Source organism: Solenopsis invicta, chromosome 7, assembly GCF_016802725.1.
Source record: "Solenopsis invicta isolate M01_SB chromosome 7, UNIL_Sinv_3.0, whole genome shotgun sequence".
Classification (NCBI taxonomy): Eukaryota; Metazoa; Arthropoda; class Insecta; order Hymenoptera; family Formicidae; genus Solenopsis; species Solenopsis invicta.
The window spans coordinates 3569889-3588195 of NC_052670.1; the positions used below are offsets into that span (position 1 = coordinate 3569889).

The following is an 18307-nucleotide window of genomic DNA, read 5'->3' on the forward strand; positions in this document are numbered from 1 at the left end:
AACAGAATAGAGTATAGTATAAGCATTATGTAAGAGATATATTGTAAAAAGCTTGTAACGTACAAAATATAACGTATCGTTATACCTCGTTATACGCAAATATATAAAAAACTAGCTTTGCAGAAGCATATCTTCTGCTCATAAATATTTAGATAGTTTTGCACAGGACTCGGCCATATTGGTTATAAAAATATTAACACAGCTTATAAAATTAATTAAGAAAACTGATTTTGTATTTTATCAAATATGGATTGCAGCTTCGAAGCTTCAAAAAGTAATACTCGTCTGTAAGGTATCATCTCATCGTCCGTTTCGGTCCACGTTCCGGATAAACCACTGTCCGCTTCTTCCTCCACGGAAAATTCGAAACTAACAATTGCCTCTTCCGCAAATATCTCCTCCTCTGGATTACTCCACAGCATCGATGGTTCACTGTCAGCTTTTTTGTTCTTGCCTTTCTTTTTCCCGGCTTTTTTATCTTCTGACTTGTACAATTTACATATAAGTATGTAATAAGAAAAATTGAATGGCATATTTTTGCTATTGGCACGTTTGAGTTCGGAAATTAGATTTTCAAGAAGTGGCACAGAAATCTTGGCAGGAATGTTGACAAATCTTTCATTAATGAGCAAACCCAATTGTGCTGCGTCGTTCTCCAATATACTTTTTATCATAGTGTTGACTGCATCAGTTGCATGCTCCTCTGCTAACTGTTTCAGTATATGTCTAAGTTGTTGTATACACAAAATGTCCTAAAAAAGTTAATTTTTTTTTATAAATAGAATAGTTAGAGATTGTTAATAAATTTCTCGATTTGTATTGATAATAATGATACATTATCAATTTTATTTATATGTTTTATTTACCTGTTTATTAGAGACATTAATGACTGTTGTAATACCAAATACATCATTAATATCATCATTATCGTCATCGTCGGATTCATCTATTTCTGCAGATTGTTTAACAACCGATCCTACATAATTTTGTGATATTATTAAATCTGTTAATCCACCCAAATCAATGTGTGCTTTGAGGAAAAGTTGTTTCAGTAACGTTTTAATTCCATCATAGTCTGAATCTTGTGGATTACGGCCTTCAAAATCCACTTGGAACTCCATTCCCTAAAATTTATATTTATTATATCACCAATTGTCTTAGTTTATAAAATATATAAATATAATGTTAATTAAAATTTATAATTATACTCTAAAAACATTAACATTTATGAAGGTCAATTTGAACATTTGCTGATACAATACTGACATAATTGTGACATGGCAGTATTAAATATCACTTGTGTTAGACAAAAATGTTGAAAGGTTGCTTTATCTGAGAAATTTCAACTTTCTGCTCTGATAAAACCAATGATAAAATATAATACATGTTTTATTACTATTATCTTATAATAATATTATCTTTAAAAAAACTAAAAAAAAAATCACATGCTATGCATCAATTCTATACTGATTTATAATTATAATTTTAAGATCAATTTTTACGTTACAAAAGCAAACACACAATTTGCTGTTTCTAAGTGGAATTATAATTATATTCAAGATCTTAGTAATCTGCTTCAAAAATACAAAACTACTATTAAATCTCTTGCACAATATTACATAAGATGTACACACATATATTTAAAAAAAAATTGTTAGATTTAAGAATCAAAAATATGTGCATATCCATTCCTTGATTTTTTTGATAAGTAAGAAATGATAAGTATTAAAATATTATTGCAATATTAATTAACAAATATTTTTAAAAAGGCTAAGAAATTATTTTATAAACTCTTTTGTAACAATTTACAGAAATATTTTCCAAAAGGTAGTATGCTTGAATAAGGAGTTTTTAAAATTGATAAAGTATTCAGTTTAATACCTGAAGCTAATAAAATAAAAAAATATGCCTTGAATGATATTATTTCTGTTATCATTAATAAATACAATAGGCTATTATTATACAGATATTGCATCAAAATCTAAATTTACTATAAGTATATCTCTTTTAATATCAGCCAGATTCTAAAAAAAATATTAATACTCTAATAAAATAATAGTAGTCATTATTATAAAATATTAATAATCATTAATTCTTTATAATTATTTTGTAATAGTATTACCATTAGTAATAGACAATACCATTTCCATAAAGTTCTGATAATAAAAATAATTCACATGCAGTAAAAAAAAAACAAAATATAAGTTTTTTGAAATTAAATGCAGGATTAATTTAAAGCGCGTAGCTATTTAAATTCTTTCAAAATAAATTTTTTTCCTGAGACCTAGAATCCATATATCTGACAATAGTTTATCTCTTATCGAGCAGCAATCATTTGTGTTAGAATAACAACTGAACGGAGCTTTTACCTGAAAGAGAGTTTTACATGAATCGCGATTTTCGCGTTAACCTAATCTTGATCTAAAATTAGAATTAAATGACTAATAACTAATAAAATAATAAAAGTTTTAAGCGCGACCGCGTGCTCGCTGAATAAGGTTAACCACTTGATAATCGAGACACATCTCATCGTCAGAAACCGGCCGTCCCTCACCTGTTCGTTCGCAATCTTATATTCCTCATCTTCGCTGTCGGACGATACATGCTTTTCGTCATCGTCGCCTAACTTTTGTTGAATCTCACGTTTCTTCACCGGAGCAGCCATCGCAACGTGCGAATCTTGAAATTTGTATGAACGATTACCGACTACAGCTGCTATAGCAATCAACAGCAATAAAAGGTTAGAATAGAGAGAGAAAGAGAGAGAGAATGTGGCGCTGTATTTCTCTTTCATCCGCGCTTGCGCAGTGATGTCACTGACGTCTGCCGAACGTTCGGTTCGCGCATTGATTCTCGATTATTCTTGACCATTTTTCAGTTTCTTCAGAAAAAGAGAGGACGGATTGGCGATATGATTCACTGCGCGAAATCTTGGTAATCGCGAATAAAAATCGAATGTTTTAATTCTAACATCCGAAATATTATATTAATTTTGCTCACGTTTATAATATGTTTACAGTTGCGTGGTACAGAATCGAACTTTACCTACAGTAGGTATCGTTTTCGCGGCGTGTCGCCAGATGGCGTCACTCGCACTCTTCCGCGGACAACTTGGCGCTTGGAGTAGCTTGGCGCGGACGGCCGTCACAAAAAACCGGTTCCGCTCGCTTAACCCACAATCTCGCGCGTTAATTTGTGTTGTGTCGGAGTTGTTCTCCGGTTCTCCCGGTTGTAAACGTGGAGTGCGGCCGGGCCAGCGCAGGATTTCGAGAATGCGAAGTCGTGCGCGAGGCGTAAGGTGAGTAACAAATAGTTCAATTGTCACTTTGAGATCGACGAAATTTTTTTTTCTTAACCCCATATCATTCCACTACCTACACCCAATTTCGAAAGGCGATTTCGTAAATTTCTCTGACTAACACTTCTACTATAACAAATTCCTATCACGATTTCAAATTGTCAATCGAATGTTTCGATTTTATTTCTGTACATTCGTTGATCCGTTAATGTGTAACGAACAGTGCCTCTCTCGAAAATTCATTCTTCAAAGATTCATTGCATTCGGCCGCCATTGTGGCGGGCGGACAAGTCGCAACCGTCTTGAGAAATAATGTAAATTTTTTTAAATAACAACGCGTCTATAAACGCGTTGCGACGACACAAGTCGACGTAAGGGGCGGAAGAAGGTAGACGGAGGAGAAGCCAGCGGTAATTTTCGTGCCTTTATTTCTAATGCTTCTCGGCTCTTTTCGTGCGCGAGATGAACGAGCGGCACGTCAATCCCGCGGGAATCGGGGAACGGACGGGAGTGACGGGAACGCGCGGCGACCGAACGAAAGATCGTTGTCGCGGTCGTCGTCGCGCGGACCTTCCGGGCGTCCTGCGATCGTCCGGAAACGAGAAATCGAGCGATCGAACGGTGGCGCGCGCGCCCGCGGCAAAATTCAAATTTCCGCGTAGCCCGCGGAGAGCCGATCACGTGCAGCGAAGCGAGGCCGGCGACGGCGACGGCGACGGCCGCGCGCGCTGCCGTTGTCGGCGCTGCAACTCGCCCGAAATTCGATTAAAGTTCTCGCGCATGGGCCGAGGGAAATGCCGTTTTCTCGAATTTCCCGGAGTCTGTCAGGTGGCACCACGGCGTACGTCGGGTCCGGGCGCTACGCGGGCGACCGTACTGTGCGACCAGCACGGGGGAGAGAGGAGCCAGTGCTCTTTGTAGGTTATCGAAAGCACGTCCCAGGCCTATAGACACTTTTGCCCCGTTGTATCGTAGACAGCAACAATTGACCGACACTGACCAACCACCACCACCATCACCACCACCAATCGGCAGTCCTTTCTATCCGTGCTTTCTCGTGACGTTTAGTGAGTGCTTTGAGCTGTGGCGCGGGCGGTGAGATGGCTGTCACTCTTTCTCTCTCTCTCTCTCTGTCTCGCTCTGTTTTCTTTCTTCTCCCGAACCTCTGTCTTTCTCTGTCTCCCAGTTTTCCGTTCCTCTGGTGTTTTCATTTGGATGGATCGAGAGCGTCGTCATCCGCGAGCGAAATATTCTCCCTCTCTCTCTCTCTCTCTCTCTCTTTTCTCCCCTCGTAGAAGCGCGCGAGGTTTCCACTTTCCTGCGACGTCGGCGTCGGAAGTTGGACCGCGCCGCGGCCGTGACGACGTCTCGCGATCGCAGAGCTGATTTACCCTCTTAGATGTTCGGCTGAATGGATGTTCTCTGGACCGCCGCTCTCCGTCGTACACCTCCTCCGTCGTCCTGGCGATGTACTCGCATTCCCCACAACACGTACACGCATACTAAACACACAGAATACTCACATTTCGCGGCCGCAAACAACATACCGCTTTTCTGGTTTTCTTGGCTGTTCGATGTTTCTTAGCGCTGTTCCGTATAGCGTAGCTGTCTCACCTGCCTTGGACTGTCTACTTTACGTTCTCGTTTCCTGCTTCCATCGAGAACTCTCGCTCCCGCGAGGCGTTTATCGACGGGCTCCGAACGGGCTGGAATCCCGATTTGTGCGAAATTCAGGGGAGGATTACTCTCTCTTTCCGTTTCCCTCTCTTTCTCTCTTTCTCTCTCTCTCTCTCTTTCTCTAAATCTCTTTCTCTTTCCCTCTCGCCTCGTTCTTTCGCTATGATGTTTAGGTAGTAAATTTTACATGTGCCATTTTTACGCGCGAAACGGTGCGCGAATGCTGTCGCTAATGACTTTGACTGCCGGAGCATCCGCGTTTAATCCGCAGAACCGCGTACGACGATTCACGACGTACTCGAAAATGCAGAGCACGGATTCACGGAAGCTCAGAGTTTCATACATAAAATAATGTTCATAAATCGTGTTTGGAACTTTTCTCCGATAATGTCATTGTCTTAAGGAGAATTACCGGTAAATCCACTTTTTTTAGTCTTATCCGTTTTCCCTCGGCGACAAGTATATTCGTCTCTACACTGTGAATTGTTGCAGCAACGATGTATATACATTGGTGGTCATGAAAATATAATAGAATCATCCATATAAAAACTGATGCGTCTGTACTAATTTCGTCATTCCTTTTATTTTAATATAAGTTGCAATAAAATGAAAATTTGTTTTTAATCTCTTGCGTTCGAAATAAATATAATATGACAAAATAAATTTGGTATAAATTTCAACTCTAGTATTTTTATCGATGATTGTTGTGTAACATAAGAGATTAAAATCAAGCTTTCGTTTCATTGCAACTTATATTAAAATTAATGATAAATCAATGTAGATGCATCAATTTTTATATAGATGGTCCTATTTTCATAATCATCACTATAATATATAATGTGTACACATTATATTAAATATAAAATATATATAAAATGAGAGTATCATGAAATTTTTTTGTTCTGCGCATAAATTGAAAGACACGCGAGTTTACACGTACGTACGTTCATTCAGATGCCTTCGCAAAATAAAGAGGCTTCAGTTTTCTGAACCGTACAACCGTATCGAATTATCGAAACGACGACGTACGGGAGAGAGGATATAGAGAGAGGATAATTATGAACGCGCGGGAGAAACGGGTCGACGTTTATTTCTATCAGTGAGACGTAATGCAGGTAAAGATCCATCAATTCCCCGCGGGCCTGAAGATTGAGGCACTCTAACGACGATTTATAACGATTACCCCTTTAACGACGCGTCTCGCGCAACCTTGGACGCGCCGCTGCTCCATACATGTCATTGTGCGTTTTGAGCAGAAATGCACTTTAGATTACGACGACGCCCCGTGCTTTCGTGTGTGATTGTAAAAATAAAACAAATAAACGAGTAGACATGCGAATCCAAAAATCGATAAGAATAATACGTTATTTCGCTTTTACGTTATATAAAAAAAAATCATTTGTCGTTAAACTAAGCACTCATTAAAATTGATAAAGTATTTTACACTTCGTATTTTGATTAATAGTAAATTGACTTCGTTTCTCGGTTTTCATTTTAATCACTTCGAATGAATGAGAACTTAGGGCACTAATTGTGCAATCATGCTTTACGCCGCGTGATTGTATCATATTTTATTCTAATAAATCTTGAACGTACTAAATATTTTATACAAACGCACATTTATCAAACTGCCAAGGTATGAATCTCATTCTCGCAATAAAAAATATTTTCTTTCATAAGAAAGGCGGTCTTTCATCGCGAGAAGAATGAGATCAATCTTGATCTCCGGGCTTGCGATAATTGAAATGCATACGAGCCGGCTGTAAGATCATTTCGATCTCAATGCAGTGTCGTGGAATTCACTATTATTGGCAATCGAGTGAATATAATCGGCGAGCCGTAACAACGCGATGTCAGCCCTCCTCGTTTATACGCGAAACGCGCGTTTTTTTTTTCTTCTCCCGGCCTCTCGAAGTAGCACACGCTCTACGAACGAAATTAAGCCATATGGCTACATCGTAGGGGCGTGCTGAGGCCGATGCGCCGCGCAACTGGTTGATTTATCGGTGCTTCCGCGTAGCGAAAACTAGCGAGAGGGCCGAATTGGATTACGGCGCGTGCACAAATTGCTTTATTCAAATGCGATTTTAGGTCGCGCGTCTTCCGCAGACTGCAAAGAGGGCCGCGACGCCGCAACGGAGACGGTGTGTGTGTGTGTGTGTGTGTGTGTGTGTGTGTCTTCCTCCTTCCTTTCCCTCTTTTTCCTTCTTTTTTATCGCGCGCGCGAGAGATCGTTCGCGCGTGTAACCGGTGGGGACGCGCAACTTTGTGCACGAGTTACGAATGATTATCTAATGGTGTCTCGTATCCAAATTTCGCCGATAACGCGTAGAACGAGACGTTTTTACACAGTTGAAAAATTTGTGTTAAATTTAATACAAAAAAATGTAACACTTTGACACAGTTTGGAAACAGAGTGTGGAAACGTTCAGTAAAATTAACATTTATAATATGTTGACACGTACATTTTACTCATTTATTTTAGATGTTTTAAAATTACATCATTATGTTATTTGTTTCGCTCATAAGTTGTTTTTCTTAATTCAAAAAAATGTTAAATATGAATTTAATACAAAATGTTCAAATAATAATTTTATTTTGTTAAACTGACATTTGGACATGTTAGAAATACAACACAAACATTTTAATCGATTTAACATAAATACTAAATGTTTTTTATTGTGTAATAATTGATATGTACATTAATAGGGAAGGCAACTCTCATTTTTTACTTTGTTTTGCAAAAGCATTTTCATATCTTTGGAGAAAACTTTTTTTAATAAATAAAAAAATACATTTTCTTAAAATTTTATATTTTGATGCAAGCATTTGTTTTGTAAAAGTAGATGTATTTGTTTTCAAGTAAATAGATTGCTTTAAGTATTTAATTTTGTATTTTTTATATTTAAATCATGATTTCACAAATAAACTATTAATATTATTAAACTTAATTAAATTGTTTTCTTAAATTAAAAAATGTGATTATCTTCAATGTATAAATAATATAATAGTAAATATTGTTTAGAGCTGTCAAAAAAAAAAATTGAATAAAAATTTCTTTATTTTAATTACATAAATATTTTAATCGAGAAATTTTTAACTTAACTGCAAGTAAATAAGCTATTTGGATCCACCGAGTAAATAATTTTTTCGTGTTGAATAAAATTTTTTTATTGTGAGATATTTTTTCTCCCAGTGTACTCGCAAATAAGATGCAATTATAGAAGGAAAAGATTAAAACTGTTTGAAAAAGATTAAAATTATGTGTAATTGTATAACACTAACTTCAATCTTCCTTCTTTAAAAAAATTTTTTTCAAGTTTCTTTTTGGATTATTTTGCCATATTAACGATCTTAAATCGTATTAATGGATCTCGATTCCCTCGATGAAAAAGAAATTGTCATTTATCGTATTCTTCTAATTGCTGATGTTATGCATTTCGATGTATTTCGACGCGCAACTGACTGTGTGTTGTGATTCCATTCGTTCGATCCACCACACCTCGTTCAATGAACCTCCTAACTTGTTTACCAAAGTTGGAAAAGAGCGGGTGAAATACTGGGTCGGACTGGGGAGAGTCGAGGGTTCGATCGCGAAACCGACGGATGTGAGAATAGGGTATAGAGTCAATGGAAAGAGCATAATGACTACTGAAATACAATCACACAACCGGAGCACGCACGCGGAGCAGCGGTCAATGATAGTTAACGTCGTTGATAGAGCTAAACGTCAGTTTTTCTTTATTGCACACGGGCTAACTTTTGCGTAATATAGACACAAAGGTACATCGAAAATGCTATTGCATTCACAGAAAAGATTTCAATGCTATTATACTGCAAAAAAATGCAATATGAATTAAAACACAGTTTGATTTAATTAAACGTCGAATCACGGGCTGTTTCTAATATGTAATTGATTTAACTAAAATTTATTCACTTTTACTTGTTACTGTCTTTACTTTTAATTTCTTTTATTTTATTAATATTGTTATTAAATTAATAAAATATTTACAATTAGACTGATGCTGTTAATTCAACAGCATTTTTTCTCTGTATATTCTTCTATGTATTATAAAATAAGATTGATATAGAAACAATCATAACTATTGTTCGGAGCAGAATATTTTATTCTCAAATGGAAAAATTCTCATATCTAGAATTTAGAATAAAGTGATTTTGTACTGTCCCATTGATTTGTTCAGAAAGATTTAAATTAGACAATGGAAAGTTGTGGTGAATCTCATAATATTCTTGATTTGGCAATACATTGATCTGAGGAAAATTTAAAGAAGTAAATACGAAAAAAACTCATCCTATAGCCAGAAGGTCCATAAGAACCTATGCTGTAAAGCAAAGGTTGCTGGGTTTCCGCAAATGCGTTGATTATAATGCATCGCATGCGAATCTTATGAGAGAGCGCTTGTTCGCACGGTCTTCTATCGGTAGCAGCTCGATCTGCGTAGCGATTAATCATCGTGCATCATAACAGCGAGTAAATTTTTATTCTAAATGTAAGAATACATAAATTGTCTTGTCTCTTGTCTCAAAATAAGTCAATCTTATTTAATCCGATGGAGAATAGGAATTATAGATACGGTGACCAGATTTGTCCTTTATTTCCTTCGAGAAAATAAAGGATACATCCGAAAATTTTAGAATTTTTTGCATGGTTCCAAATCAGTTTAAACAACTAAATTTTGTAATTATTTCATAAACTACAAAATTGGGTCTTACAGAAATAAATAAATTTAAAAGACAGCTAATCGAAATAAAGGACGTATGATCACTGTAATTATAGACGATTTTATCATTGCTTTATTTATATATTGCACAAGGTTGCAATAAGATTAAGTCAAGGATATTTTTAGTCTTGTTATTAGAAATCTTTTCTGAGAAGGCGCACGTACGTAAAGAGAGAGAAAACGAATTTTGTGCACGTCGTCTCTCAAAACAAAGAAAAATCTTTTTAGGAACGGTTCCTTCGAATTCACAAACAAAATTTTTCGAGATTGTTACCGCGGTAAATTGTTATTTTTTTTTTCCAAATCAAAGCAACAGATATCTTTACGCTTTTAACTTTTGGCTTTCGCATAAAAAAGATCTTGTCTTTGGATTGATCTCAAATAATGAAGAATAAATAATTGAGCTTCTAAACACGACATAGCGATTTGCGAACCGACAATGGTTTTTTTTTCTCGTCGCGAGAACATCCAGGCATTTCATTACGCAGCTCCTGATCGAAGAAAAACGGGTTGGGAGACAATTCGCTTTGGAAACCGGCTGGGGGGAGAGATTAATTCTCGACACGTCCATTTCAGTTCGTTCGTATTCCGCGGCTACCGTCACATTTCGGTATCGTATCGATATAGCCGGCAGGAAAAGAAGGGGGTTGAAGGGGGGAGGGGGTAGAAGAGGGAAATGATTTCTAAACCGCGGCTCTCGGGGTATATCGCGCGCGGGCTATATTTCATAGCTGCACTCTTGAATCGTATCGCAGAGGCGGCGCGGCCACGAGTAAACAGTAAATTCATTTCGATCAAGCGTCGACATCAGCTTCCTTCGGGGTTTACGACGAGGCTGCGCCGGTGGCAGCAGACGAAACGGGAGGAGGCGAAGGAAACCCGGGGATTTATTGCACTCGCGAGCCCCTCTTTATCTCGTTTCTAAAGCTTCCGCGCCGGATTGAGAATATCGTGTTACTCCTTGCATCGTAACATCCACGGATCCCGTCATTTCTTCCGCTCTGTCTCTCGATGTTTCCGCTGCTTCATCCCTCAACGTTGGCTTCCCGAAACCATTTATTGTTTCTGACCGTTGTTACGTACATGTCTTTTCTAAGAGGATATCATAGCGCTCTCGAACAATGAATGTTCCAATGAATCGTCCTCTCGTTTTGTCTTTCTTTAGATGTTTCCAAGTGGAACGCATTAAAAGATATTTCATTTCAAGTTTCGAGATTCGTGTCTTAATCTTAAAGACAAAGAACAAAAAAAAATAATATACGAAGCACAACAGGCTGGAAGAAAACGTTATATCATAATCAATAATTTTCAAATTCTGAGACGCTTTTCCCTACACATTATCTTTTACTTTTCATATACGTTTCACGAAGTACAGCATTGAAACTTGAAGTGGAACATCCCGTAATTATGCAACCCACAATAAAATATTTAATGAATTAGTCTCACAGATCGAATTAGATGTCGACATAGGTAGTTTTGCGATTGTTCAGTGTTGGGGACACTTTTCTATGTGTTGCTTGCGATAACGATGTGATATATAGCTGTGTCGCTCCGCAAAGTATTTTCAGATCGATAGAAAGTGAAAGAAAAAAAAAAAGACACCGTCTTCGGCGGTATTATGTGTATTGAATCTTAATGGAAACTGGTGCGCGAGATCGAACTTATGGTGCCTCTATCGTTACTGAATTTACTGCTGCTTGTGGGACATCGGAGGGGAAGGGAGGAGCAGATAGAAATGGTTAATAAAACTGTACTCTGAGTGGAACGAAGGATCTAATAAGTAGCTCTCGGAAGGCAGAATAGACTGCACAGTGAATGGAAGAAAGGCATCATATAACGTCAAAGTAGCAAACGGGAAGTTTATAATGTCCTTTATAATGCCAGATTGTTACGCGAGGAAGACTAGCTTTCGATCGAAGTAATAATAAAGCTATTAAATGCGCTATCTGAATTCCGTTCAGCAGTGAAATACCCAAGATTTTTCAGTAATCGCTTTTTTATGCTTTCGCTCCGAGTGCACGAACACTCCAATGTTCGTGTGCTCGATCATTACGTACGTATCCAATTCGTTGAACATGGGCATCTCGAGCTTTCAACATCTACATTCTCACGAGAGCGACACAAAGGAATAAACGATACTAATAGAGTAACGAAAATAATACTTCTTTGTTTATAAGTTTGTAAATGCAAGTTAAAATATTTGCAAAAGAAACAAACGTGGAAACACAAAGATATCCTGTCTTACTCTCGTTGTGAATTTTGTCCTATGATATTTTTCCACGATATAAATCCTGCAATATAAAAGAAAATAAATTGGATCAATAAGTTAATACCACGTCGACATATAACTTTAACATTTTTTTATACTTGTTCATCTATCTTGAAAAATTGAGGAATAAAAAAAATGCATTATTTTTATCGAGGAATGTGGATTAGTTTTTGCAACGTGGTGGATGTTCCGTACAAAAAAAGAACGATGTATTAGACTAATGTCGTATCGTCTGGAATCCGTGGATAGATGGAAGGGAAGTCCTCGAAAATTGCGTCCTACTTCTAACGGTGTGAACACGGGAGTGAGAGGGAGGGGGAGGGAGGTGGGTGTACAACAGAAAGTAACTGGTAGAATAAGGACCGGGCGAGTCGGGAAAGGAAAGGGTGATCGGAGGAAGGAGGGAGGAAAAAACTCTCCCGCGGAGAAAACCGAATCAATAAACCTACGATCTTATCTCCAGCCTCCTGCGCCTTGCACCTAGTTATATAACGCGGGACGCATTAACGAGCCGCTCGCGCCTCGCGAATCACGATCTTAATTAATTAGATAGCGTCTTCGCGAGTGTCTGCGAATTTTAACTGGTGATGCAGTTAGTGCAATGCTTAACCGTTGAAAGTAAAATGATTAATGCTTTTTCTAACTTAACCTATTGCGAGTTCGAATTTTTATTTATTACAAAATGAACTGGTTAGCCTTTACGCTCTTTTGATTTTTATGATCATCTCGTATTAATAATGAAAGCAAGATATACAAGAATATATAACAAATAATATCTTTTTTTTTGCGTTATGCAATCGATACTTGCGCGATTATTTGTAGGCGTAAATTAAATATAAATAAAGATATATTTATTGCGTTCAGTCCGATTAAACACACTTATTAGCCGATTTTTAATTCGCAAGTGCTTACAACAGATGAATTGTAAACGTTCGTATTTGGAAAATAAAATTGACAATAAAATTTTGATAATAAAATTAGCAAATTTTTACTGCAATGCATTTATTAAAAAAAAAAAATAGAATTTATTAATAAAAATATACTATAATTATACAAAATATCAAGATAGGTTTTTTTTTATACGTTTACAGTTTTTCGTCAGTAATAGTACGAAAAATTTTTACGTTTCTTTTTAAACTCTCCGTAATATTTTGAGCAGAATGTCGCTTACAACGTATCACGGAGTTTCGATTTCCGTAGACCATTCGAATCCTTAGAGACGTCATCGCTCTGTTACCTCTACTTACGGGCTTGTTAGCTTTAGCTGTCGCTCTGGGGCAAAGTAATTATCCCGAAGTATTCTCGAAGCTGTTTTCTCAGATAAATATGCAAAGAAGAATTGCGCTAGGTAATTTAACATTCGCATTTAATTAATATTTGCAGAGATTTCTTTAGGAAAGGAAAAAAAAACCGGTATTATCGGAAATATATTTTGTTTTCGGCAAAAAATCTCATGATTATCATGTTTAATCGGATTGATGTGGCATAAATATCTTTCTTGGAATTACTAATAAAATTTATACATAATCGTGAACGTGTCGCGGTTGCGTTAAACACAAAAAATGATATTTATTACACGTTGTTGTATTTATCATTAATATGAGTTCTCTATTGAATTCTGATGCAGCCTAAAGAAAAGTTTTTTTTCCGCGCATAAATTAATAGTGGAATCAATTTTCTTTTCAAGCAAGATTAATTAGGCTATTAAGATATCATTATAAATTAAATAAAAGTTTCTTTGAAATGATTTTGTTCGGAATATAAAAAAAAATTACTTTTATTTACATACATATATATATATATATATATATATATATATATATATATATATATGTGCAATATATTTTACATCTGTCTTTATTATCTAGGAATCTCGAAGTTCTTATTCCGAAATAATTGTTGTCGATATTGATAAATCACGTTCGTTCACGATGCCGTAATGATGAGAGAACTGCGCTCGTTTATAGTAAAGTCGAAGAAAAGAGCTCGAGTATAAGGAAAAGTACAATGGCATCTGCCTTTAATTTTGATCAGGATATTCATTGTCTTTAACCCCTTTAATTATTTGTTTGTAATTATCTGATGTAGCTTACGCGTATAGGTATTTGTTGTACGTTCATTTGTTTTCCATTACATTATTATTTATGGATATTATTCAAAAACTTTTATAACAAAGTATAATCATAATTAATTATGCACATTTATAAGTTTAGAGTTATTTTATATTACTTTTTCCATTTTCCGGTATTTATTTGCATTAATGTAAAAATTAATGAAAAATATTAGACAAAGAAATATTGTTTATGATTTACAAATAAAAAGAACAATTGCTACTAATTTTTAGTATGACATAATGTATAATGCAATTTCAATTTTATGAGCTACTTAGTACAAGAAAAAAATTTAGGACATGTTTATTAAATTTCTCATTAATATTAATTCATTGTAATAATTAAAAAATATTTCCATTGCAACTAATGAATTTTACTACATTCAAAATTATTAAATTTACTCTTTTACTCTTTTTACTAGTAATGAATATTTTAAATGTACGTTTTATGATAAATATATATATGCAGCTAAACATTTGAAATTTAAATTAAATATTTACATTTGTGAACAGTATATGAAATTTTCTTTCAAGTTACTTTTGGCGTCGTTTGTTTTTTGCTCGAGGCGGACCGTTCGGCTGTTAGTTACGACATTGATGGTCGGAGTCTATTGTGTAAATCCACAGTGGTCACGTGCCGCAGCTCAAAAGACCTCCCCTGGGAAGATATTAAACTTCTGACACAATGCCGGGTGCATCTCCGTAGCGCTTACCGTAGCGAAACTCGTGAAACAAGAACGCGAAAATTGCATTTAACAGCGCTTTGCTCTCCGTCTTCACGGGAATCTTTTAGATCCTTCGTTGTGGTAATTAACGCTACGTAAATATCATGTTGGGTTTACTTTTTTGCCTGTTCTTTAAATTAATAAAATTACGTTCACTGTCGCCTCATCTCGCAATAACATGCCGCTGGAAATTGACAGTTCAATAGCGATAGCTGCGAGCAAAAGAGGGGAACGTCATATCGATTATTGTTATTACTTCTGCCGTGATTTCACACAGACGCTCCGTCATAATAATTTCCGTATCTATTTCTGTATCTATTTCTTTTCACTGAGGTTTTTCATACACAGTACAAATTTTACTATTAACGAAACCTAAACTATATTATCAAACAATCTTTCCTTTTTGATTTTTCTAAATGATTCGACTTGTTTTTAGAGCGGGAATATATCTTTTCGATGTTTGATTGTTTCCAATATTAGATGGTAATGAAGAAAGAGGGAGAGAATGTTGGACTCAGATTTTTTGTTACTATAAAATTTAGATGAATACAAATAAGATCGAGATTTTACTTATTTGCATTTGTAAAATTTTAATTTAAGATAACATTTTTTTTTCATTGATCGCTCATAATTCAATTGTTTTATATTTAATATTTTATGTATAATTCTAGAGAATTTGTAACTCAAACTCACTTTACACGATCTATAATTTGCGATAAAATTTAATACAGAGCCCTATTTGTAACTTTATATTTTAAATTATGAATATAATTATACATAAAAAAAAAAATTATTTTGCTACACAAATTATAATTTGATTTAAAATTAATAAAAATAAATAATTTGATTCTTTAACATAATTGAGTAATTAAAAAATATCACATGTCTCGAATTCTGTCGCAAATTATATATCGTCTAAGCGGCTTTTACAAATAATAGATATACAAGTGACACATCAACGATAGTATTTTCCTATTTGAACGTTATTCGTCTTAGATTAATATTCAATCCTGGGATGATATTCAAGGGTCTCTTATGACGTCTTGAGATTCGAGATCGTCGCTCGCAAACGCGTCGCGCGCATAAGCCGAGAAAAATCGAGAGACAGAGGCACATGAAACTCATCGTGAGCGCGTGAAAAGCGCTTGTCTCATTTCCTTCGCGAAATGCCGTTTTAGATTTGTCATCGCGCTCATGACGCGCGCTGCAAAAAAATCAACGCCGGGCAAAATGGAGATACGCAGCGTGACACAGACGACGGCCGAGAGAAATGGATCTCCTCGCTGCCGAGGTCAGAATAAAATAAGACAAAGGGTTCGAGGGGAGCTTTTGGAGAAAGCTCGCTCTACGTGTGTGTGTGTGTGTGTGTGTGTGTGTTGCACGTGGCACAAAGCCACGCAGTTATTTTTTTTAATTGTGTTCCATCGCACCTGCTCCCACCTCTATTTCTTCGTTCCTATCTCCATTCTTTTCGTCACGTTGACCTGCGATCTGCGACCCCATTACTTTCGTCCCTCGTAGAACAAGCTCTCCTTTTCTATCTTCCGCGATTTTAAAGGAGTCTGCTCGATTGTCCCGCTCTCGGGGAGCTTTTCCGAAATAACAGAGAGATTGGCGCATAAATGTCTACGAAAATCGCGAAAACATCTCGCGTTAGGCGACAATTTGTCATGATTATTTTTCCATGTTTTCTTGTTTCAAAGTATTCACTTTTAAAGGACACGTGTCTCAAATTATTTTTGTGTAATTTTAGAAGAAAAAAAATGCATTCTTTGTTTCTTCGTTTTACTTTATATATAATAGTCATCGGGGGCGAGAGCAGGTGCGGTGAGACACAATTAAAAATGAGAACTGTGCGGCTTTGTGCCACGTGTGCAACCTACACACACACACGAGCTTCCTCCAAATGCTCCCCTCGGACCCTTTGTTCTATTTTATTCCGACCCATGATATTTGATATCAAAAATAGCGCAAATTTAACGATATAAAACATTATATTTGTTTTATTAGTTTAATTGAATTTCGCCGACGAATATGGATCTGATATTTCGATCAATCAAATTTATTTAAACTTTGTATGTCAAATTTGCGGCAGAATGGAGCTTTTCGATTGGACTGGGAGCGCTTCAGTAATATTTAAAACCGAAATATTCAATTCTTTACTCTGATCCATGATTAACATTTGCTAAAAGCACAAAGGGTGGAAAATTCGTGAAGAGTTATCTCTAACAGCGTTCCGTATCGGTTGAGGGTTTAAATCAAGGCCAGGATTTCTGAAACATCCTGTGTACTCGGTACACAGATTGGTGTATTCTGCGAAGGACTCGCAGTCGAAGTGTGGGATCGACTAATTTGAAATTCAGCCCCTTACCCTCGGCGCTCGTCGCACGAGCGAGCTTGACGCCTATTGTCGAGAGGAAACGAACGGGCGGGACGTCGAGACGCGGAAACGCGGATCTCCGGGGAGCGGGTGCATTATTGCTTTTTTTTTCCTCCGGGCGCAAAACCAATAGCGACTTTGGCGAAATGACGATATGATTTTCTCGTCGCGGAAACGAATTTACGAAACCGCGAATAACGCGGTTCGCGTTGGGGAAGGTGCTGCTGAATTTATCGACGCGTATGCGCGCCCGTGCATGAAGTACTTCCACGGCGCGGCTGGGGAAAGCCCGGGACAGGTTTTGGACTTTCAAAGCTTTCGAAGAAACCCGATATGACTTAATATGATTCCATAATTCGCGCGAAAATTCGCCGGGATATTTATTAACAGACGTAGCCGGGCGCTCTATTTCGTTCGGAGTATCGATTATGAATTTTGTACATTCCAGGTATCCGAGAAACGCGAGAATAATATTTAATACTCTTCGCGGGAGAGTTATTTGTTTTCTGATAAATTTTTCAAAAGATAAATTTTTTTTTTTAAATTGCAAGTTAGGAAGAATGATACGTAAGAGAAGTTGGTTCACATCGATTTTCGATTAATCCAATTTTTAAGTTTAAAATTTGTATTGATTTATTAAAAATTGAATTATCAACAACAGACAATATACGTCCAGATATAGCACAGTGATTGAATTGCTTTTAAAGATTCTCTCTTAGAATGTCTCATAAAAATTATTAGACAGTTTATTTGATCAAATTACAGACGAGATCGATAAATACTCAAAAAAGAGTATTAGCGCGTGTTTGTAGGGCAGTGCACACCAGGGTGCATCGATTTCGGTATTAGTATTGGTAAAGGATGTCGTATGTAAGGTTCAATATCACTGGTTTAGCGGTAATTCCGAGCACAAGTTCAGAAAGTAGAAACTTACGTAACGGATTGGCCGATAGAAAAAAAAGATATACGAGAAAGAGAGAGTGCGCGAGGGAGACAGGAAAAAGAAGCGTGGGAGAAATGTTCGAAACGCTCTTGAACGAATCGGCGAGGCGAAGCAGCAAAACGAGAATATATACGTTACCCAAGGCATTACGGAGCAAGAAGTT

General features: G+C 36.5%; 2 protein-coding genes across 3 annotated transcripts in view; one reads left to right on the forward strand and one right to left on the reverse strand.

The window, feature by feature from the left end:
- Positions 1–14: 14 nt before the first annotated feature.
- LOC105199930 (protein BCCIP homolog) lies at positions 15–11800 on the reverse strand. The gene is given in 7 exon segments (XM_011167263.3): positions 15–752; positions 867–1124; positions 2555–2852; positions 4690–4800; positions 4917–4954; positions 4957–5004; positions 11690–11800. Coding segments are annotated over 7 exon segments (1401 nt in total). The 3' UTR covers positions 15–215.
- LOC105199931 (protein Skeletor, isoforms B/C) overlaps positions 3177–18307 on the forward strand; it is an 80278-nt gene continuing 65147 nt past the window's right edge. The window contains exon 1 of one of the 2 annotated variants that reach the window (XM_026130350.2): positions 3177–3298. The gene's annotated coding sequence lies outside the window, so the exon portion shown is untranslated. Of the gene's footprint in view, positions 3299–4100; positions 4216–18307 lie in introns of those variants that run through there. The other variant, XM_026130349.2, reaches the window with a different exon arrangement.